This window comes from Corapipo altera, unplaced genomic scaffold, assembly GCF_003945725.1.
Source record: "Corapipo altera isolate COAL_440 unplaced genomic scaffold, ASM394572v1 23, whole genome shotgun sequence".
NCBI lineage: Eukaryota > Metazoa > Chordata > Aves > Passeriformes > Pipridae > Corapipo > Corapipo altera.
Window position 1 is genome coordinate 10,003,455 of NW_020884878.1, and position 23,462 is coordinate 10,026,916.

The 23,462-nt window shown below is 38.9% G+C and overlaps 1 protein-coding gene across 1 annotated transcript in view; it reads left to right on the top strand.

The window, feature by feature from the left end:
• Positions 1–22,873, top strand: part of CLMN (calmin) — a 75,813-nt gene extending 52,940 nt beyond the window's left edge. The window contains exons 4-13 of the mRNA XM_027638268.1: positions 1,225–1,308; positions 3,939–4,031; positions 5,304–5,491; positions 7,251–7,444; positions 8,418–8,500; positions 9,675–10,988; positions 12,015–12,193; positions 13,562–13,622; positions 14,677–14,738; positions 16,207–22,873. Of these exons, the coding sequence (XP_027494069.1) occupies positions 1,225–1,308; positions 3,939–4,031; positions 5,304–5,491; positions 7,251–7,444; positions 8,418–8,500; positions 9,675–10,988; positions 12,015–12,193; positions 13,562–13,622; positions 14,677–14,738; positions 16,207–16,360 (2,412 nt within the window). The 3' untranslated portion in view covers positions 16,361–22,873. The remainder of the gene's footprint in view (positions 1–1,224; positions 1,309–3,938; positions 4,032–5,303; positions 5,492–7,250; positions 7,445–8,417; positions 8,501–9,674; positions 10,989–12,014; positions 12,194–13,561; positions 13,623–14,676; positions 14,739–16,206) is intronic.
• Positions 22,874–23,462: the final 589 nt, after the last annotated feature.

Sequence of the window (23,462 nt, forward strand, 5' to 3'; positions counted from 1 at the left end):
ACATATTCCATTTGGAGATCACCCAAGTCACATTATCAAGAAAACACATATTTACTGTATTTTTTTTTTCAATCCACCAGTTCAGTTTCTATTTTGTCTGAGATCATTATGACACTCAGTATGTCTGCTGATGCTTGCTGTAGGTGTGAGTTTAGCTCTGGTATCCTGACTCAGTTTTCATTAGTCTTACTAATATGGTCTAAATCAGCAGGGCAAAGGTTCACTAATCAGAACCTTTTTCTCTCCTCCCTTTTTTGTAAGAGCTATGTAAAGTTCCGCATGCTAGAAATGGAACACCCAGTGCAAATATAAAAGCCCAGTTACAGTTGACTTTAATGGTTTCTCTCTCCAGCAATCTTGTCAGCAAGAACTCTCCTCTGTGTGGGTATCACACTTGGGCAAGAGGAGGGGCCCATTTTGCAGCCATGTCCACCCTGCAGATGCACTGGTGATGCCCTAGTGGCTGACCACCTGCTTTCTGCAGCAGGAATGGTGGTCACACATTCAGAACCACCTATTTTTTAATATTCTTGGAGTTTTGCAGAGCTGTAGCAGAAGCAGCAGTGTCTCTGTGTGTCTTCACACAGATTGCATTGAGAGCCAGGCTGGAAAGGAATTGAAGGGGGAGATACATCATGGTAAACCATAGGCTATGCCTGCGGTCAGGGAGGAGGTCAGGGAAGGGGAGGTCAGGGAAGGGGGCAAGATCAGCTGGCCAAACTTATTGTTAGGTGTTTCTGTATGCATGTGATAAAAACAGTGTGCCAAAGTGGAATTGCAGGGCGACAGGCATGCAAAATCTGTTTCATTTCTGCCAAAGTGAGGGGTTTTGGGTCCCACCTGCCTGTGCCTGCTATGAAAATTGCTCATGCTTCCTAATTAGGATCATTCATTTAATTCAAGACAAAAAAAAATCTATTATTATGGATTTTCAGGCAAATATGATCCTGTGACTGAACATGGTTGGGGAATGATTACATAAATAATCAGTGTGGCAGGTCCAAGAGAGTGATAACATCTGGAGAGCAGGAAAGCTGGTTGCTAACCCTGTTTTGCTACAATCATGTAGTTGAAGCATTTTACTGCTCACAAAAGATGGCAATAATTTTACATAGATAGATTTCCCTAGCTTTATTTTGCCTCAGTGCTTGTAGGTTTTTAAGTTTTGTATGACCTGCTGAATAATTCCACCATTTTAAAAACTGTGGCTCTTCTTTTATCTAGATGCATGAGTACAAATCTTCAACCCATCGCATTTTTCGTTTGAACAACATAGCCAAAGCACTTAAGTTCTTGGAGGACAGTAATGTGAGTATTTCCAAAGGCTGGTCTTAATATTTTTCTCCTGATGTGTGCTGCAAGTTGCAATTGTTGCATTGTAGTTAGTCAGATATACTTCATGTTTGTAAGAGGAACGTACTGCTCAAAGAGGCTGTGACTTACCTTTCAGCAGCAAGGCTGAAAAGCCACATAAAAATGAACAACAAGAACACCTATGGAGTCTAAAACAAGGATTATTTGTTCATTTTATATGTAAAAGTTCAATGGGATTAAAGGATCAGGAACGCAATATTAAAAGAAAATAAAAAGAAATGCAAGTAATTTTTATGAGCTGGGTCTTAGTGGCATTACTTCAGTTACACTGAAGGTAGGTGACTTTCTTTTGTGGGAATTACTTCGAGTATTACAAATCATGTATTTTTCTGGTAAACTGACTCCTGCAGCAGCTGATAATGAGTCAAAGACAAGAGGAAATGAAATATGGGAACATGACATAGATACATAATTCCAGGAATCAAAGCCTTATGGGGATATAACTTCCCTCATAGTCAGTGTGGCAAGTGCTGCAGCATCACTTCCTAAAGTTGCAAGTGACCAAGAGTGATCAGGCCCCGTAGCTTGAAATTACTCATTCCTTTTTTTTATTTCTCCCCATGTGGGTTTATTCCAAAGCCTTACTGAAGTGGCCTTTGTATTGAAAACTCTCTGCTCTTGAAAAGTGTTGAGAAGTAATGGGGCCAAGAGAAATCCCAGCCATGTAACAACTCATATACGTGGTATACCTAGATCTTCCAGAAAGAGAAAATGAGCTATTTCCTATAAAGGACTGCAGTAAGGTTTATCTTAATGGGTTAGGGGAGATGGAGTGTGTGCACAGGAGTAGAACCCTGCCTTGCATGGAATGCGCATACAAAACTAATGCCACTTTGCTGCTTCCCTGCACTGAGCCTTAACTCTTGCTCCAGAGATCCTGCAGGAGAGTTGCTGAAAACCCCAGTGCAGGAATGAGCATGATGTGAGGTCTTAGTGCATCTCTTATGACCTCTGAGATGTGGGAGGTTTAACATCCTTTGCCTTTTTCCTCAGGAGGGTATGTGAAAGGTCAAGAAGTAGTCCAGTAACTTCTAGGTGTTCCAGTCTCCCTATGGAAAATCTATCAGTGGAGGCTGATCTGGCCCTAAATGTGTACATCTACATGTCCTGCTATAGAACTCTGAAAAAATATTTTACATATTCACATATTTCTTAACAGTTTCCCAGTTGATGCTTTCTACCCAAATCCAGCTAAGACCCACTGGCAGATGAGATTTTTTTTTCTCTCTATTGGTACCAGCACATTGCAGAGCCGCAGCTGAAACATGTCTGGTTGTCAGGACCTCACCAAGGGATAACCTAGAACCTCAGTGAGCAAGGCCAGGCAAGAGGAGCCTAGAGCACAGGTGGCCTTTTAATTAGTAGTGCTGAACCTCCTTTTCTATGGATTTCTTGTTCCCTTAAAAGTAAGCAGCCAATATCTTAGTATTTGTGCTGGGTAATACCAGCAGCTGGTATTACAAGCTGGGTATTTCTGTGGAGCTGAGTGACAAGCGTAAGCAGCAGTAAGAGGACAGAGCTCACACTGAGCAGTCCAATGATAAAAGCCACTTGCTCCCCATTGTGGAGAAAGTGCTATTCAAATGCACCAAGTCTTAAAGGTTTTCCCACGCCAAATACTTTGGAGCTAGCAAGAAATCTGAGCCTTGAGATATGACAGCTAGAGGTGTCTTCTTGCTAAGATTGAAAATGTTGTGCGAACCACTAGATAAAAGTTATTTTGCTTTCCTTTTTTCAGCTTAACCAAACCGGTTAGTGAAGGGTGGTGATGAAAGTGTTGGCAAAATGCCTTGGCTGCCAAGAGCTTCAGGGTTAGATATTAAACCACAGTGGAACCCGTCAGCATACGCTTCTGTGGAGCTGAGGCAGCAGGGCAAAGCACTGCTGAGTGATTTGCCACGTCCGGGGTTTCTCTGAGATGAATGGGCTGTATGCTGGGCTTTAACTCAGTCTGGGTGCCTTGTGCAGGACTGACAGCTTCCTTGTTTCCTCCCTCCCCTGTGACCTTTGCCAAAACAAGTCTGTGTTGTCTAAGAGAATAACATCCTGGTGTTATCAGCTGGAAAAAACCTCTGTGGGAAAGTCTAGAGTTTGCTTGGATTAGGCAACCCTATCCTTTGCTCACTGATTTAATCGGAACTCTGTGACAAGCTCTGTAAGGTGGGATAAGCAAGGAGGAACAAAATGTATAGCAAAAAAGAAGTAAGCAGATCTTACTAGGATTTTAAATTTTTGTATGAGAAGTGAGAAAGATGAATGGGATCCACTGGAGTGGGCCCTGTCTTCTTCCATTCTTATATGGAGGAAACGCATTTGTGGTCCCAGGAATGCAGAACTGGGTTCACTTTTGTACTGCAGACTATGCTGGGGCATTCAGATAGGAGTTCCAGAAGCAGGGTGCTTGTCATCAGGGAAAATTATCCTTAACACAAGATTTCAGTATTGCCTTCTGGCCGCCAGTCAGGGGCAGAAGTGCTGTGGACATATCCAGTAGTCTCAGTGCATTTTTTTGCATATACTTTGCTTTTTTGAATTTGGCTCTGGATTTATTTTATCTTTTACAGGTAAAGCTTGTCAGCATTGATGCAGCAGAAATAGCGGATGGAAATTCCTCTCTGGTTCTTGGACTAATATGGAATATAATCTTGTTTTTTCAGGTAATAAAATTTGAATACTTTACTCCTAAGTGAACAGTCTTCATGGTATCAATCAATTCCAGCTGAATACTGATTTTTAAATTGATTTTTAGTCCTAAAGAACATAATTAATCATAGTAAACCTGAGCTTTACCCTCCTAATATACACTAATTTTATACTTGCAGCTGCTTTCATTTTACTTCATTGGACCTATTTTGGTGTAAATTGGAGACAATTTAAACCCTCATTTGATTTGGACCTGAATTAGAGCTTCAGATGACTACTTTGCTTTCTCTCCTTGCCTTCTCAGGGTTCTGTTCCAGATTCCCTGGATCTGAACCAATGTCCTGGGTTTGGTTCCAGGTCACAATTTATTTTCAATAACCTTTTCTGGATTTGGTCCAATGTGGTGGGAAATTCCATTTAGAATCACTGATCTCTGGAGACTTACTCAACATGGCAAAAATTCACAACTGATGAATGAAAGATCTCGAAGGGCCAGGAAGTGAAAAAACTGATTTGAGCCTGAAAATTGATTTAGCCCCAGACTTAGATTAAAACTGTGCCCTAATCTACACATAGTTTGAAAATTACCTTCTAGACAATACCAAATTCTAATGGACAGAGAGAGAGATGGAGGGAGGATTCTGCAACTCTTGTAAGACTGTGAGGCCCTTTCATTCTCTTGATCTCATTTAAAAAATGGCTGTTAGGTTAAAAAAATGATCTTGAATTTGCACAGAGGCTTCTCTCCCTGGCTGAGCTCCTCGGGCTGAGCAGTGCTGCACAGAACTGGTTCGGCCAGGCAGACTTGGGGGCAAAGATGCTGCGACCAGGATCTATCACCCTGGCAGCAGAGGGCACAGGGGACCCAAAAGCACCAGAGAGGATAATTTGGACTTAAATGTCAGTGCTGACCAAGGACAGGAGTGCTGCTGCAAGTCATTACTTTTTGACTAAAAATATTTCACGCAAGCAACTCCTGTGAAGAGAACAATTTCAGTTAAACTAACTTTTCTTTCGAGGACATGTTTCTTTGCTTTTTGTTTAATAGGAATTTCCGCAGTTCAGCCTGAACAGTACCCTGCCCTTTCTGTTGCCTGGGGCTGCCAGCTGGGCTGCTGCTGACTGTCACGCCTGTGCAATACAAGCCAAGAGTTAAAGTGGACAGGACTCTAATTACCTCTTAAAATTCAGTTACGGCACTGATCTCTTTCAAGTTTGCATGTAAACAAGGGCACCATGCAGCCCATGATAAAGCAGAGCACTGTATGTTTTGCCTTTTATTACAGATTAAGGAGCTGACAGGCAACCTCAACAGGAACTCCTCCTCCTCCAGCCTGTCCTCTGGGCCCAGTGGTCCAGAGTCAGACACATCCCCCAGCACTCCCAGCGTGGAGAGAAACATGTCTATTACAGTGAAGGATCAGCGGAAAGCCATCAGGGCCCTTCTAATCTGGGTTCAGAGGAAAACCAGAAAGTAAGCTAGCAAACTCTTGTATAAAACTGTGTCTTGCCACCTGCCCTTTTGAAGCTGAGTCTCTTTTCTCTGTCCTGCCCTGTGGGTCTGTTACCGTGTGCTGTGGCTTCTTCTGCTTTCAAAGTTTGCAAGTGCAGGGTCTCTGCAGGGGGTGTTTGAGTATGGCCATGTGTCTACAGCAGCTGTCTGACCTTGAAGCCCGCTGCTGGCTTCATAGTTTGAGTGTTAAATGTTAACTTGCAATAACCTTCTTGATGCTGTTTAAAACAGGAGCATTCCCACCTCCCCATACCCCTGGCTTTTGTGCAGTCTGTTCGATATCTTTTGCTAATTAAAGGCTAGGTGTAACAAGGGGTGAACTGAAAAAAATAAATGTATTGAAAGATTTTATCAACAGCCTTTTAAATTAAGCAACAGCCCTGAGGAAGCTTCTCTGTGTGCTGCAGAGTGCCATGAAGGACAGAGACCCTACTAGACCTCCTCGTTCCTCAGAATTCAAGGGGGAAGGTGGTGAAACTTAAGTCACTTCTCTCAAACTTGTAAAATTTGAGTCCATTTCCATTGCACAACACATCTCTCTCCTCTTTAATAAAAAAGTGGTTGTTTTGCCAAAGCATTTTGTCTAGTAATGCTTTATCCTGTCAGAGTTACTGTCAGGTAAAAAAACTGTAGTGTAAGCTATCTGGTGCACATGCAAATGCTTGAACTGTATTTTATATATGTTGTTATCTGAAGCAATGACTGGCAGAGAGTTTTAAAGAGGGCATGGATCAAAGTTACTTATACAGGTTGGTTATATGAATATTTGGCATCTTTATCTGTTGATTTGTATGTCCTAATCTGCCTTTGGACACAAATTTCTGTATCTAGTGTTGAAGGCAGAAATTTAGATCTTAAATGCTTGGTCCTGTGGACATCATCCCTTGGTTATCTCCAGTGAAACTAAGGGTGTTTGTTGTTCCATTGAGATCCATAGTTCACTGCTGCCAGCGCAGACCATAAAGGAAGCATGGTTTTAGTCCCAAAATAATGCTGATATCATCATTAACAGGGAGGTGATAAAAGGAAAGTGAGGACCTGAGAAGTAAAGGCCATAGACTTTTCAGCCCAGTCAAAGAGTACAAATCGAAAACATCTAATAGGAGAAACTGCAACTGCACTATTAAAAACACAATAGCATCACTATAAAACTGTTATCCCATGATCTCTGCAGAATTTTCTATTCTGGGGCTGTATTTCATTGCAAGTTTGATGGCTGTTTTTCCCTCCAAAACTTTGAACATAAACCAGTGGTTTCTGGATATGCTGACACCATTTGCATTTGGCAAATTTTCTCCTATAGAAGGCCAAATACACAGGAATGTGAATCATTTATGCTTATTTGTTTAAATATTTAAATCTTGGCAGTTTTCCCAAGCTATGGCATTAAAATGCTGGAGAGCAACAGAAATGGGAATCACAGAGACATTTGGTTTTGTGAATGTTAATTGTGGTTGCTGAATTCTTGAGGGCTTTGTTTTTACTAACTACTTCCTACAAGCCGGTTCATGTCAGCTGTTAGCCACACCAATCCAGTTTGTGAATCTGTGCGTTTTCTGGATGTATTCGTGCATTTTGAAATCCAAAAATATCTCAAATGTGACAAGTACAACTCAGCAACCTTCTGTTTTAACTTTTAGGAGTCTTTGAAAATTGTTATGCCTTTACTTTGTTTTTCGTAACACAACCACCCCCGTAAACTGTATGTCATTCTGTTTAGGTACGGTGTTGCAGTTCAGGACTTTACCAGCAGTTGGAGGAGTGGCCTTGCTTTCTTAGCCATCATAAAAGCCATAGACTGCACTTTGGTAGACATGAAGCAAGCACTGGAGAAATCAGCACGAGAAAACCTGGAGGATGCTTTCAGCATAGCACAGAATAAGCTGGGTGTTCCTCGGCTCCTCGAACCAGAAGGTAAAACGCCTACATCAGCTCTGTTGGGTAACATTCAAACTATAATGAATTCATGAATATTGCATTGTGATACCTACCAAAAACCTCCCAGTGATTAGGCTGTTGATGTGATCAGTGCTTTGATCTTACTGATGAGAAAAATAGAAATGAATTGGTCAGCTGTATGCCGTCAGTCATATTTGTAAGCTCCTTGGGGGCAGAGATCTTACCATGGTTTTAGCTGTGTACACTGGCCCTGGTTCACGTTTAGATGCTATGTGACATCTGCATTACTAGGGGGCATTAATTGTTGTGCTGAGGGGTGTCTCAGTGCATTAGCACTGTTTTGTAACACCTCAGCATGGAGAGACTAAATGTCACTCCATGATGAAGTGTGCAAGGCTGCCGTACCAGGAAGCTGGATGGATACCTGTTCAAATGCATTTGCATCTCCCAATTTTCACTTTACAATGCATATAGACACACACACATATTTATATATTTAAATACAAACATATGTGTGTGTATATAAATATATGTATACAAGTGGATTTCTTGTAGTGCTTTTTACTGAACTCTACTAGACAGGTGTTAGGCCTTGATGTTATGACTCAAAACCCAATTGCATTTTCATGGGTCACATGTCAGAAGACTGGGCCATCCTGCCACAAATAAGCCTCTGTATTGTTACTGAACAACACTCAACTGTCTAGTGACAACAACATAAATGACAGTACAAAGGTGGATGAAAAGGGACCCCGATTGGGATTTGGTATGTGTTTGAAAATAGGAAAAAACATGTGAACAAGATGTTGAGAACTCTATTGAGTGCCATCAACAGTGGAGAGCTTTTATCTTATCTGTCAGAAAAAGAAAAGTGTTTGTTAGCTGTTAATTCTCTCACCACAAAGGCAGGATAAATGTCTGAGGATCTGTTCCTCTGCAAGTGTTTTAAAGCCATGTGTGCTCAAGGCCCTTTTGTCTGTCTCCACAGATATCATGGTGGAATCACCTGATGAACAGTCAATCGTCACATACGTGGCACAATTTCTGGAGCACTTCCCGGAGCTGGAAGGGGTATGTGTTTTCTCCTATATCACATTTCTTTAATTTGCTTTGGTATACTTAATAAAGTCAGATATTTATTTTCTGCGTTTCTTTCTAAGCTATTTAAAATAACAAACTCGGGTTTAATTTTTTGCATTTTTGTTAAATCCAGTGAAATAGGCTTTCGTTGGTGAGTGCTAAAATGCTTTAGGTAGAATTGTGCTTTTAAACATTTACATCCAATTGTAACTTTCAGAGATTAGAACTGGTTTCACAGGACTCTACCACTTTGCTGTATTTGCCTTAAATAAGGCTGAAATTTATCTGTTCACCTGTGATGATTCATTGGACTTTGAATTTAATTTTTAATTCTGTCTTCTCAAGTTTGAGGACCATGATCAATCTGAATTTAGCAGGTATGAGACACAAGATACCAGAGGCTGAATCTTGTCAATACAACAGTCAAAAGCACTCACTGTAAGCATGAAATAAACTGCAGCTTAAACAACTAGGACTTTAATGCAAAAATAAAGAGTTGAGGATTAAGTGGGGCCTGACAGTGCCAGGGATTGCCAAAGATCTTTTGCAGAAACAGGAATTTCCTCTCATTTCTCAACTGCAGGTTCCAGTTGGGATATATTTTGTATCTGATAAAATTGGTGGGCATTACTAAAGTCATTGGAATTAAAATTATTATAATAATCTAATTGTTATTATTAAATTAGATGAGCAGTAAGATCTGCTGACATTAAGACTTGTTGGCATTTTAATGGACATAGAAAAAACCTGCCTTTCTTTTAATACAGTCTGTTGGAATGAAATAATCTAATATATCAATACATTTCACAGTGGATTTATTGGAGTCGTTAGATCTATGTTATTCCTAGGGTTTGGGATTATGTCAAAAAGCCATCAGTTGTCTCCACAGGTGCAGCAGGGAGAGATGAATACATTAACAACTGAGGATTAGGCTTGTCTGCATTCTGATCTTCCTGTACAAGTGGCTTCTTGACATTGAGCTTTGTTCAAGGCACTTGACTTGCCAAATCAGTTTTCCTACTTTCAAAATAAATGAGTCATTAATTGGCCATTTACAAGGTAATGGGGTGATGGGTTAGGTAGTTATTCTTTCTATAGTGTTTGGGAAATGTAAAATGGTATTTGAGGTAGGATTTATTATTTAACGGTGTATCATCACTTATAGGAAGACTTTACAGATCCTGACAAGGAGCTTCCAATTGAGTCCACATATGTGCACATCAAAGACACACCGTCAGAAAAGGAAGGCAAAATCTTGATTTTAAGTGAAAGTGAAGAAAACATGTATACTGTTAATCACGAGAGGAGTCATCCTGCTCCTCCAAAGGTCCATATTCATGACATCCCTGAGAGAATCCCCTCAGAAACCGCTGCTGAAAATTGTAATGGGAAATTGAGTCAAGTGTTAGGTGACTCACAGGAAACATCCGAAGAAGAGCCTCAGAGGCCTACCTCACTGAAAATCACGGGATCTGTCAGTTTTGAATCCAGTTCCTCTTGGGAGGTTCTAAGTGATAAATTCATGTCAGGTGAAGGGGGCATCTCTGATGATCAACTGAAACAGAACAATGACCTTTCTCCAACTGTTCTGACAGATCAGAAAAATTCTGTCGACTCTTTTGAAGAATACTCTGAAGAATTAACTAAAGGAACCCCTACTGAATATGACAACGAAACTAAGAGCCTTTCAGCCAATACTTCTTCTTTGAGTCCATTATCCTGGACTTCAGGTATACTTACAGATGATTCTATTAATAAAGTAGAAGAGAGCAAACCCCAATCTTCAGTTCTTTTACCAGAAGATACCTCAAAACAAGAAGATACACATAAGTACGTTCTTCATCTTCTAAATGAGGAAATACAGAAACATCCAGAAGATGAACATACAAAGGAATCACCTGTCTTCGACACAATAGAATCAAGCCCTTGTTCACTGAATAGTTCTAATCTCGAAAGCCAAGAACTGTCTACACAGCATGAAACATCTGATGACTCTCTCTCAGATGTACCTAAAACTCCAGATGACCTGGACAGCTGTGATGAAGTTGAGCCTGCAGCTCAAGTGTTACCCAGTTCTTCCAAAGTATCTGTAATACCCCATGATCTCTTTTATTATCCACATTATAATGTCCCTATATCAGCAGTTCTGAACGCTTACCTGGAGCCTTGTATCGAAGGTTATGACACTGGAAATGACAAAGCTTCTTCTGAAACAGTAACAGATGTTTTACATGACAAGAGCTTACCAGAACAGAACTACAAGGAAGATGCTCCAGAGCCAGACTTAGACAATAAGCTAAGCACCCCTCCATTAGAAACAGATACTGAGAACAGTGAGGAGGAAACTACAAATATTAACAGTCACATGAATTATTCCGATGAAAAAGAAGTGCCATTACTAGTAGAAGAGTTAGAAATTGAAGAAGATGGCAATAAGGCCACCAACGATCAAGATTCCACTATTCCACAACATCTTGAGGTATTTTATTTTTTTATTACCAGCATTTCTTTGTGGGGGATTAGCATCTGACCTCAGAGGTTTTCATTTGCTTTCATTTTGCAGTGTTCGGGAGAAATATTTAAAATATACTTTGTTTCCTGTCCCATAACACTGTTTGCCACAGCCCCCTACTGGAATGGATGGAATTGCAGATCCCTGAAAAGATCTGACATTAAGAGAGAAAATAAGCCCTATTAATAGTACAGCAAAAATGTGAATTTTTATTATGTTTTAAAATAGTTTGAGGCTTCTCTGTAATCCCTAGGCATAAAAGATTACCAGAGAGGGTATTTTTAATAATTTCTAGTGAGATTAATAGAAAGTAGTATTGCTTATAAAGAAAGGATAAAGGCAATGACAATTTTTATCTGAATCCGAATAAGTTTGCCTACAAAAGCTTAAAAAACCAATTTGAGTAGGCTTGTCAAAATGAAGGCTTGTCTACACTGGAGGAGGACAAAGAAGGGGAGATTTTTGGGGTATTTGGTTTAGACAGTTTGCTCCTGTATCTCTTCTTGCAGACACCAATTTTGAAGTGCCTTACACGTTTTCCAGTGCAGTAATTTTTGACAGTGTTTTTCAGGAATGAGTGTCCATTTAATGCTGCTCTATATGTTGCTTGGACAAGTTGCTTCAACCTGTTTTTGTCCTGACACTTACTATAGTAATGAAGTCACTTTGTTGTAGCTCGAAAGACTAATTTAGGATAGATTTAAAAAAGTCTAGTGGATTGCTTTGAAGCCCCATGTCATGTCATGGCTTCTTAATAGAAAGAACTGACAATTGTCAATATGATGATTGTGTGTTGCACTGGTGATACTTTATAGCTCATTGTATCCAAAAAGATTCTCAAGAAATTAATTGCTTTTTTTATTCTCTTCAGTGAGGGTTTCAGTCTCATACTACCTGCAATATAGCATCTGAATAGGCTACACCACTAAGGTATTTGGAAGGGTGGAGAATCAGTCTTGTTGCCTAATGCAAAATGTTTCTTAACTTCAACAGGCCATAGTAGAACCTCTAGAGGATTTATCAGTAGCTATAAAGACATCAGAAGAAAGTAGTAATAGGGAGGAGGAAGGGGAAAATATGATCAAAGAAGATTTGCAGATCTCAGAAGTCGCCACTACTACTTTATCACAAGATAACCTACAAGAAATTGCTGAATGCCAGGAATTTACCAGGTATTTCACATTAACTTTCTCTTAAATACATCTGACTGGTCTCTGGAAACGTGCCCTGTCCATTGGATATTTCTTGTAGTCTTTTTTTAGAAACAGTGTATTGGAACTCATTGGCTTCTTCCTGTGTTTCTCTTCTTCCTGTGCTTCTCTTAAACATATCGGGTGATTCAGTGCCAGTGGAACTTGATTTGACTGTGCTATACACTTTGCTACACAGAGCCCAATTGGAACCCCAGTGCATTTTGAACATGGCAGTGTTATAACTGCTTTTCCAACAGAAAGAGTATTTTGTAAGGTAGATGAAATAATCCATGTGCATTGTGACACTGTATGGAAGCATGACACTGATTCATTCCAATAGATATTTTTTGAGTGTTTTCTTCTGATTATGATCAAGTAAATGAGGTTGTTGAGAGAAAATAAGATGAAGAACTCGTGGGTCGAGATAAAGGCATTTTAATGATAAAAAAGCAAAGGCCATGTGTGGAAGAAAATTAGGAGAAGACCCCAAAAAATAAGAATTATTTTTTCTCTACTTCCCATCAGCAGGTCATGTCCAGCCACTTCCTGGGAAGCAGAGCGTAGTGGTTGCTTCAGAAGACAGATATAATGACAAGTATGAGTGTCCTTTGGTCAGTTTGGGTCAGCTGTCCTGGCTGTGTCCCCTTCTAACCTCTTGCCCAGCCTCAGACCACTGGCCTGTAGGGTGGGGGTTGGAGACAAGGCCACAATGCTGTTCCAGCGCTGCTCAGCCACAGCCAAAACATGTGTTTTACCAACGCCCTTCTAGCTACAAGTACAAAGCACAGCACTATAGGGGCTGCTGTGGGGTAATTTAACTGCACCCCAGCCAGAGCCAGTACGGAGACACTCAGCTAATTTTACTCCATTCACTTCTGTTCCTTCTTATGTTCCAATTTATTCTTAGGTTTATTGGAGTGGGACATGAGCTGCAATTTGTTGATGCTTATCACTGTAGCACTCTAATGAATTTGAAAGTTTACTTAGAAAAACCCATTGTTCCCTTCAAGGTTTTTGTTCCCCTGTCCGTTTTTAATTTATGTTGATGCCATAAAACCTGGGTATATTCTCACTGAAATGCTGATGTCGAAGGTGGGAAAATGCTGTCAGATGGCATTTTTCAGAGAAGATTCCTTTTTGAGCATATGAATTTTGAAAATGAGTCAGATTTTCCCAAAGCTGTTTTTATAATGTTACTGATAAATTTGAGTCCATAGTCTAATACAAGCAACAATGCATATTTGTGGTTTTGCACAGCTTAAAACTGGCATGTGCAATTGCAGTGGCTCTCTTTAACTTTCCTTTATGAATTTAAATTTTAAAAACTTGCTTTTACATACATTTCAGAACCAGTGACAATGATGCCAACGTTTATCTCCGAAAAAGGTCTCATAATCCTTCTGAGGAGGTAAGTGTGTGGAAATTTATTTGTCACTGTTTCTCTGTTTCTCTTAAAGTCCAAAAGTTCACGCACTGTAAAAAGCTCTACTCTCTCTATAAAGCTCTGTGACAGTATGCAAGTCTTGTGGCTTCTAATAATTCTAGTGCCAAAACCAGGCATAGCTTCTATATCTCCTAAATACATGGAACTGAACTTCACTGACCCTTGAACAAATCCCCAAAGGAGTCCCTCATACTACAATTAAATCTATTGTAATTTTGAATCTTGCTTTGTCATAACTGTATAGCTGCAACATTTTGCTTCTTTGAAGCTTCCTTTACTTGCTGCCCCAGTTTCTTTCAGTTTTTGCATTCTCTGCATATATGTTGGTGCCCTGGTCCCAACCCTGCAAAAATGCTGTGTGTCTCCTGAAGAGCACTGTTTCTGAAAAACTGGGCTCTTTCCCTCTCCTCCACAGTAGCAGTGTTATATTCTCTCAGTAGCAGCAGCTAACCCTAAAAGAATTTTAGTTGTAACATGAAACTGCGTCCCTAATGACAGATGTGATTCATACTGGCTTCTTGAGAGCACACTATACAGCTGAGGTCTGGATTTGTACTTTTTAAGTCAGAAGGAAGGGACATTATCAGCAATCTGGTCACGCTGAGCAGGGATAGGAATATGGCTTTTTTCAGCACAAAAATAAAATTCTGACCATCTTGGAGTTTTAAAGAAATGCTGCCACCAATGTTCAATGAAACTGAGGTTTCACACAGATGCTTTAGTTTTGCAACGCTGTCAGAGCTATTAGAAATACATATGAATGAGGGGAGCTTTATTCAGCTGAGTGAAAGCAGTTGAAAGCAAAAAAATCTTATTTCACAACTTTTTTCTTTTTCTGTGTGTATATACTAGACTGCAGTGCTGGATGTGCTGAGAGGGAATACATTTATAAGCACACTTTCATTTTAATTGAGCAAACAATTAGATATACTCTGCATAAAATACACACACAATTACCACCTTTGTGAGATGCTGAATTTTATTTTTTGTTATATAATCTATTTCTTGTTTGTTTAAGGAAACCTATGGTGTAAATGAGCAGAAGATGACAGATATGGGTGAAAATACATTAATCATCAGGTGAGTGGTTCTTATTCAAAGACTTTTGCAAGGAATCCATAAATCTAGGTACTACTAGCAGTGCTACAAAAGGAATTGGAAATTAATTATAATGGTAGCAACTGACTGGATGTCTTCTGTAGTGGCTCGGAGTCCCTATTTCCTATAAGCGTAAGATACGAAAGTTCATTATTGCTCAATCTGTCCCTTGACTAAAATGCTTTTTCTTGACTTTAGTTGAAAGATTCAGCTGTCTAAGCAAGAGTCTGAGTGTTCTCCCCACTTGGTGGATATCTCAGGCCCTCTGGCAGTGATGACTCTTTCCATGTTTGGAAGACTGTCAAGACAATATTTAGTGTGGTCAATGCTAGGGAAAATCAATAAGTTCAGTGGAGGTCAGGCCCCTCTGTTAGATTATGTGTGTGTGTGTGTTTAGTCTAAACTAGGGTGATGGGTCCTGAACACAGAGTGTGTATCCCTTTGGATACTAAATATCTATAAAAAACAAAGGATCGCTTTAGGTTTTCCCTCTTAGCTGATACTGAGTGGTACCTCTCAGAACTTCTAGTTAAAATGATTGTTATATTTAAATGCAGAAAACACACAAAATATTATCAAGATCCACTGTGCTGGTCTCACTTATGCTTCTGTTAAAAAAAAACATGAATAGCTGTTACAGTTATAGCTGTTTACAGATTGCTGATATTGAGCAAATTTTGGGTAATACTCTGGTATATATCCAGTATAATATCTGAGCAAGTAGGATGCCTCATGCCATAAAAAAGGACTCATTAAAACAGGCCAAAACACATTTTTCTCCAAAAGTAGATTAGAACCAGAGGGTTATTCTTATAGTATTGTAAAATTATAAAACAAGTGTACCATCTTGTGCCTTTTTAAATAAGACCCATTCTTGTCTTTGTGAGAGCTCAGTGGTACCAGCAGAGTCCATTGGGCTTTGCCCTTATGAACCACAGCTGGAAATTCAGAAAGTTCAAATTTTGGAGTTGTCCTGGAAAAGCCCAACTGCTAGTTGGTTTCTGGAAGTTTTGGGCTTTTTCTGTTTAATATTCAGGTGTCTGACATGAGTAGCTCTGAAAGTAGATGATTTGGGGGAAGTATATTAAGTCAGATCCGGTGTATAAGCAAAATTGTGAAAGTTTGATTTGTGCTGCCCAGAGCTATGTTTACTGTTCTGAAAATAAAAGGGCACCTTTCTGACTAGTGGGCACCTTTCTGACTTATACTACCTGAGAATTTGTCCAGAGTTTTCTGAGGATTAATTGATATGTACATTGGCTCTGGAAGGAACACACTGCTTTAGCCTGTTATGCCCCTCCTAGTCTAGCTGGGACTCCAGCTGACTAGATTGAATTGGTTCTTTAAATTGCTGTCTGTTAGTCTGCCCTCTGATCTTCACAGTAAACATTAACAATGAAGGTTTTTTCTTCTTTTACTTGCCTCTTATTGAATTATCTCCTGTTTACAGGAAGAAAAAGGACTCAGAAGCAAGTGAGACCCCACCACCAATTCACGAGATTACAATTTTTGAGCAGCCAGAGCTATTTTACTTCATCATTTTCTTCTGGGTGCTGATCTACTGCCTTTTACTCCTTCCACAGCTTCTTAGCAACAAAGTTTGATATGTGTGAGGTATGGAAAAATAAAGGATGGTGGCTGGATTGCTTTGTGTATCTGCATATGAATATGTTCCTTCAGGTGAAGCACAAACAGAAATCCAGGACCTGATATTTATGTTTATTATCAGGTTGTCTTCAATTCCTTTACTGTTGTGCTATGACAGTGTCAAAGCACGTTTTATATTATAACTGTGTAAATATATATAAAAATGACCTGATTTAGTAGACGCAATTTTGTACATTTGTGCCTTGCTTTATAAGATGCTAAATAAAACCAGATAATTATCAGTAGAAATATGAACAATTCAGAGCTCTAGTCTTCAAAAATTATTCTTCTGGCTTCATTTTCTTATGTAGGGCCTGACAGCTGTGGAAGAGGGGTGGTGTTGACTTGCCTCTGGATCTGGCCACCTGCAAGGGCAAGGCTAGAAATGCTTCTTCACGTTTTCCATTGAATTATTTGAAAGAGTTGGAGACAGAGCAGAGCTACAGGTGGTGAAATACACATCAGGAATTACAGTTCCAGTAGCAAATCCAGTGGAGCAGCAAAATCAGGTTGAGGGTTTATTGGGGTAGGAGAGTTTGATTTTTTTAGGATTTAAATTCACTTTGGCCCTGCACCTTTTGTTAGGTTTGGTCCGAAGGAATAAATTGGGTGTGGAGAAGTGTGAAGCACATACACGCTCACTGCTTCACAGGAGTGGTCATATGGGAAATCTTAGCCCAGAAACTGAAGTGTTTTAAAAGTACCTCAGTGCTTCTGAGTCTGCTTCATTTTCGCTGCTGCTTTTACTTACTAGATCATGGGAAAATGTCTTTTTTGAAGATACAAAAAACAATAGGTCACCTAATTTGCTGAGGCTACTCTTAAGGCACAAGTGTATGGTAAAAGGATTAGAAATAGCCTTTAAGTGTCCAAATCAATAGAGAAAGAAATGACAGATATAAAACTAAATATAGAGAAATGCTGACAGCCAGCACTGACTTTCTAGTGCAACTAAGAGACTCCTGTGGCTTTTCCATAGGCACAGTTGAGCCACTTCTGCCTCTTGTAATTTTTGTCCACATCAGTGATCAGTTTAGGATATTCGATTTAGGATTTTTGCCAGACAAGGTGTAACCCATGCTTTGGAGAACAAAAGAGAAGTCTTCAAATTCAATTTAATACCAGTAACTTTTCTCTATGTGACTTTCTGTGAAGTCACTACTTTTCACTGACACATTTTTAGTTCCATAGTATGCTTTATGAGACTACATCACGTTGCTGCTTCCACCTGAAAATTCAGAAGGTTGTCTTCAAAGTGCTTCATAAAATGAGGGGTTTCATAATTTTAGACTGAGTGAAAATTAAATCCCATGGCTATAAGTTTTACATATATTGTTGTAGCCCGACCCTGGCTAAGTTTTCAGATGAACTAATAGTACGTGGGATCAGGACACATCAGAATATATAGCAATTTATTTACAAGTATTTAAAACCTGTTTCTAGTCATTTTATCTACTGAGGTAATCCTAACCATCCATCACACTTCACTCTTCTTCATAAGCTTTTTGTTCCCCTGGGATTTTTCTTCTAAGCTGCAGTTGGAAGTCAACAGCAATATGGCTCAACAGGAGATCTTAAATATTGAAGATAAAATTCATTTCAACAGAAAGCTGAAATCTTTCCTATTCTGTCCTTTCACTGCTGACTAGATCTGGATTCACCCCATGAACCTAAAAATAAGATCTACTGTGCTTGGTGAGGAACAGATCCAAATGTCCCAACTTAATTCAATGTAAATCAACATAAGTAAAAAAGTACATTCTTTATCTTGCCTATGAAAATGCTCAGCATTTTGAGTCATCTGATTTTGTGATCTATGAACTTGTTTGTGCTTGTTGTTGAAGACAGTGATACTTTCTTCCAAAAGAAAACCTTTATTAGATTTTTTGAAAATGCTTTCTGGAAGTAGGCTAAAATAGGATATTGAAAGTTTAGTGCTTTTTCCTCTGAAAGAATAAAACTTAATACAAGAAACATTATATCCTTATCCTTAAAACCAAGGAATACTATGCTGGAGTATGGCATCTATTTAATGGCAGCAAGTAGCAGTGTACATTAGTTTGGAGTGAAAGTGTTGGCAGCTCTTCATTATGTTTCACTCTTCACAGGCTCCTTTGGTTTATGACAACCTTTTCTGATTCTTTGTATCTTTACTCACTGATCCTTCCGTATTTATAGATCTTGAGCAGAGGTTACCTGGAGTTGGATTACAGTCTCTTCATATAACTTTATAGCTATCAAAGTTCAGTCAAGTAAAGTATGCTCTCTTTTGTCTTCTTCCTTCTAAGATTATTAATCAGGATGAGGAGCTCTTTGGATGTCTTGTCCATCCATGAAGAATGGAAAGGTGGGAATGCAGTGATGCTGGCAATTTCATTACACAGTATTTTCATCCAAGAGGGAAAAAACCCAAGGTTTTCTTTGTTACCTCCCACTGATGAACAGTGACTGAAACATTGAAATGAGCAGTTTAAATGTCAAACAGCATCCAGCAGTTGTCTTGGTCATCTCACCCAGTGTTTCAGCTGATACACACTTTCCATCCTATCCCATTGAGAGACAAAGATTGCTTCTTCCATGCAAAATAGATGAAAAAAAAAATACTAAATTAGTCCATGACACTTGGTGTTATGTTGCTTTCCATTTTGGGGTTTGTTTGGTCGTAGGTTTGCTATAACAGAGGCAGTGTACCTTACCCAGCCATTCCATGGGTAAGAAGATCACAGGTGAAGAGTTAAGAGTGATGATACTGGTACTGTCAACTGTGCATGAAAGAAAAGTCTGAACTCTTCAGGAGTTTTGCTTTTACCTGGAACTGCACAGAGTGACATCTGTATAAGAAGCAGTTTCCCCCCACTTAAATTGACTTGTGAGCCTGCATCTCTTCTTCCACGGCCCAAGATCCAATCCCTCAATGCAAGTGCCCTGTTCTGAAAACATTGCTTGTTGTTGGGCTTTGTGGCCTGTTCTGAGCTACTGTCTGAAAGCCTGATTGTGAAACATTCTGTATGGCAAAGCCTGTTTTGACTTGCTGCCTAGAGAACTGGCTTGAGGTAGTGGGGGTTTAAAGGCTGGTGGGCAGTCTGTTGTCTACCCATTTTCCATCAGATATGTGCACTGTCAGAATAAAGAAGTTTTTCCTGAATTTTTGACTGGGTTTTTGAAAAATGCCAACCTTAAACTGACCACATTTGGTAGTTCAATTTAGCAGCAGAATTCAGATGGACAAGGGTACTGATCTGTTGAGACTGTTTCTAAAACCCACTGTTTTTGAGCAAATGTGGGTAGCAGATTATTGTGAAGTGTAAGTGACAGGAAGTGTTTGAGGATCACTGGATAAAGGATGTTTGGTGTTCACAGAAGCACCATTAAAGGCCAACTGACAACTATAAAAGGATGGTTCAATGTCATTGTAGTCATGTAACTTAGCTGCAAAGTGTTTCATTGTGATTTTATAGAAAGTGCAAGGAAAGATACGCCATTAAAGACAGAACCCCACAAAACATTTATGGGGCAGATGACTAAGAGCTGAGGAAATGAGTTAAACAGTCACATAAACTACAAACTGACCTGGATATAGCCTTTGCCAAATTGTAGGAAATTTTCAGTACAATGGTAGGGGAAGCACAGATTACAGTAAAAAATGACAATCAATTTTCAATGCCATGAATATTTTTGAGGGATTGAGCTCTAAAATGTATTTTTATTGAGTTTCTAGATTGTAATGAATGTGTCTACAGAATTTTATGCAGAGCTTGAGAGTTTAGCTGTTTGAAAATGATTTTTTTAATACAGCAGTGATTATTTTATCTATATATTTAATAGAACTGTAAAACCATTTTAAGAGTACCTGTAAAATTCTGTGTATGTGATACGATTATTTATTAATTATGACTCATGAGAATGAACGTTAAGCTATGCATTGGTTGTGTCATCCATTTGAAAACTGGAAACTGCAAGCAGGAGAAGAGTTTTTAATGAACAGCAGACTTGAAAAGCAAGGGAAATGATTGAATATAATTGTGTGACTCCTAAAGTTGCATAGCAATATGTTATTTTGTGATGTTAAACTTTCAGCTACAGTTGCAAAATATACTGAGTGATTAAGCTACTTTCTTCCATTAAAACTTCCGGAGGCTGAAATTTCTACATGGTGATATTTGGTGTCTAAACACACTTAAATCCTCTACGTCTTCTGGACATTCTCAGTTTACTCCAGCTCAGTATGACTGTAACTTCTTTAATCAAGTAATGCTCCATTGAGTTTATGGGGGTACCACGCAATACCCACTGGGTTTCTTTAGGGTTCTCTGCAACAATCCTCACAAAATCAGAGCTGTAGGAGATTAATCTGGCCAGTGCATGTGGTATCACATTCAGCCATCTAACATGATAATAACTGTGCATTATCACTTATGCTAGCTTTAAATACTTGGAGTCCCTTCTTGCCAAGCACAAATGTGAATGCATCCAGTGATGTGTTCACTTCCTCTACTTCTGTGGAAGTCAATGCAACACATCTGTGTGCTAAGCACACACTACAGGACCTGGCCCCAAGGGCACTTAAATCAACATTAACCATATAGGCCAGGAAGTCCCTGAAGCCTGTGCAATGCCCTTAGCATTGGATCCCCTCAAAAATCCAGCATACACCACTCACTTCAGTTACCTCACCTTGTACACAGAGCATTTGTTTGTCTAAATTCTGCAGGATCAACCCTCTAAAGAGAGGAAGTTAGAACAGCAGCAGGGAACAAATAACTGGAAGATGAAGATGAGGTTTCAGGCTGGGATATGGCCATGGAAGTTTCCAAACTCCTACAGCTGAAAGCTCACACCCTGACAACAGGTTGCCTGCTGTTTCCATTGAGCTGTTTCCACAGGTAGCAGATCTGAATGGAGGTAAAACCCCCTATCTTCTTTGTATTTCTGCATTGTGCAGTTTTTTTGTCAGGTAAATTACTTCCAATTCTTTCCCTCGGAACACCACTGATAACAATAATTTGCAGTTGCCCAACTTAGGATCATTCACATTCCAGGTTTGTATATAAACAGGACATACAGTATGGCTTGTTCCCACCCACACCACCCCAAGATTGTGAAGCTGTTGGTGGAGGAGGATGGGAGGTACATGCACATTAAATGATATGGAAAAGTCATGTTCTGAGCGGCCTAGCTGTCCATCGCTTTATACAACTTCAGAGCCCACGAAGGGTGAAAAAATTAAACCTTATTTTTTCAAATGCCATAGTCATTTCAGGGTTATCTTAACTGAAATTGTGGAACACAAAGGTATTTCTTTCCTCCACTAAATGTAACACATGGTAAACTTCCTTCCACCTTAGTGGTACTTTCAATGACTCCTTTCCAGGCAGCTGCTGCTGCTGATACTGGAAAATGAGACCCAGTTATTTTCTCCCCATAGGGGAGGAATATCTACATTTATGTCTCTAGAACATAAAATTGGCCCATGAGTGATTAATACATTTTTTTCTTCATGAAAAGGTTAGAAGGACCAATAAAAATAATTTTATCTTTGTGAGAAATACAAAATCTATCATTCCAGGAAAGACTATACACTTGCCTTCACTCCTATGTTCAGGCCAGGTAATATTTTATTCCCCCAATGGTTTCATTACTTTCACTGGGCCTTCCTGGAATCTCTTTGATTCACAGAATAGATTTGCTGTGTGTCCAAGGACCAGTTTGTACAGGGGGGTCCTGGTCCACAGCTGTGATTAAGACTGTAACAGAAAATCACCATTTTTTACTTCAAAATGACTGGTTTGATGTAAATCAAGTGACTTTCAAAGTATATGCTGCTCAGTTTTTGAGAGAAGCAATGCAGTCATGTTTTAATGCCAAATAAGTTACACAAGTCAAATAAGAATTTTTATTGTAATAAAAAATTCAACTTCTGCTTTTGTCTTGAACAAAACATTTTAGTAGGCATACCACTTTGTGCTATTGTATACTGCTTTGTAAAAAGCTGAATAAACTGTTTTACCCTTTCTTGTTAAAGTTCTCCAGTTCAAAATGTAAAGTGCTAGTTTGCTAAAGAGTTTATGAGGGACTTCATCCTGAATAAATAATTTGTAAGTAAGGATTGTAATATTTAAAATACATGTTCCTCTTTGGCAAGTGGTGAGGAATAATCACTTTTTTTTAAATGAGAACAAATGCTGGAAGGATTTGAGTGGTTTCCAGATACACTGAAGGAGATGCGTTTTCATGTACTTTCAAATACATTTCTTAACACTTTCAGTCAGGTTTGTATTGGATGTTTGCACTAGTTGCTCAAAGCTAATTTTTGTGAGAAAGAACTATATTCTTATGTATAGCTGGTACACTAAAAAAGCAAATGTTTTTAGAAACTGCTATGCTTTAATAAGAATAGTATTTACTAGTGAATAGTTCCAATTTATTTTACAAAATCTCCAATTTTGAAATAAATGGACAGGCTTCCTGTATATAATCTGTTATCTGTGGGTTTGTCCTTTTTCTCACAACAAAATACCTTAAAACATAGTTTAGGGGAGATCACCATTTAGTTCTAATTGTTTAATTTATTCATTGTTATTATTGTATATTTTATCTATTGTGTATATTATTTTTATCTATTTATACATTTTCATGCCCAGAAATTATATTCACTTTTTAGCAGAGTAAACATGGCAAATTCATAAAGTATGTTGTTTTCCAACTACCCAAAAAGTGACTTTTCATTTTAGAGGAAGAATCTAAACTTTTATTCTGGTCAATAAACAGATGCATTTTAAATTTTTATAAAGGTGAAGAATTATTAATTTATTAATGCATAGAAATTGGCATTATAAAGGCAAGCCATGGGGAACATTACAAAAACAGTTGTGCTTAATTAGTTACTGTTCTTAGAATTCAGTTTATCTGGACTGTTTCTATGTCCATGTTTAGACTTGGGGATTAGTAAATTACTAGTTGCAGTATCCATTCATATTTACTATGAAAAGGAAAATAAAGTACAACAGAGTTGCAATACCATCGGATTCAGCCCCATGATGTGTCTCCTGAGAAATATAT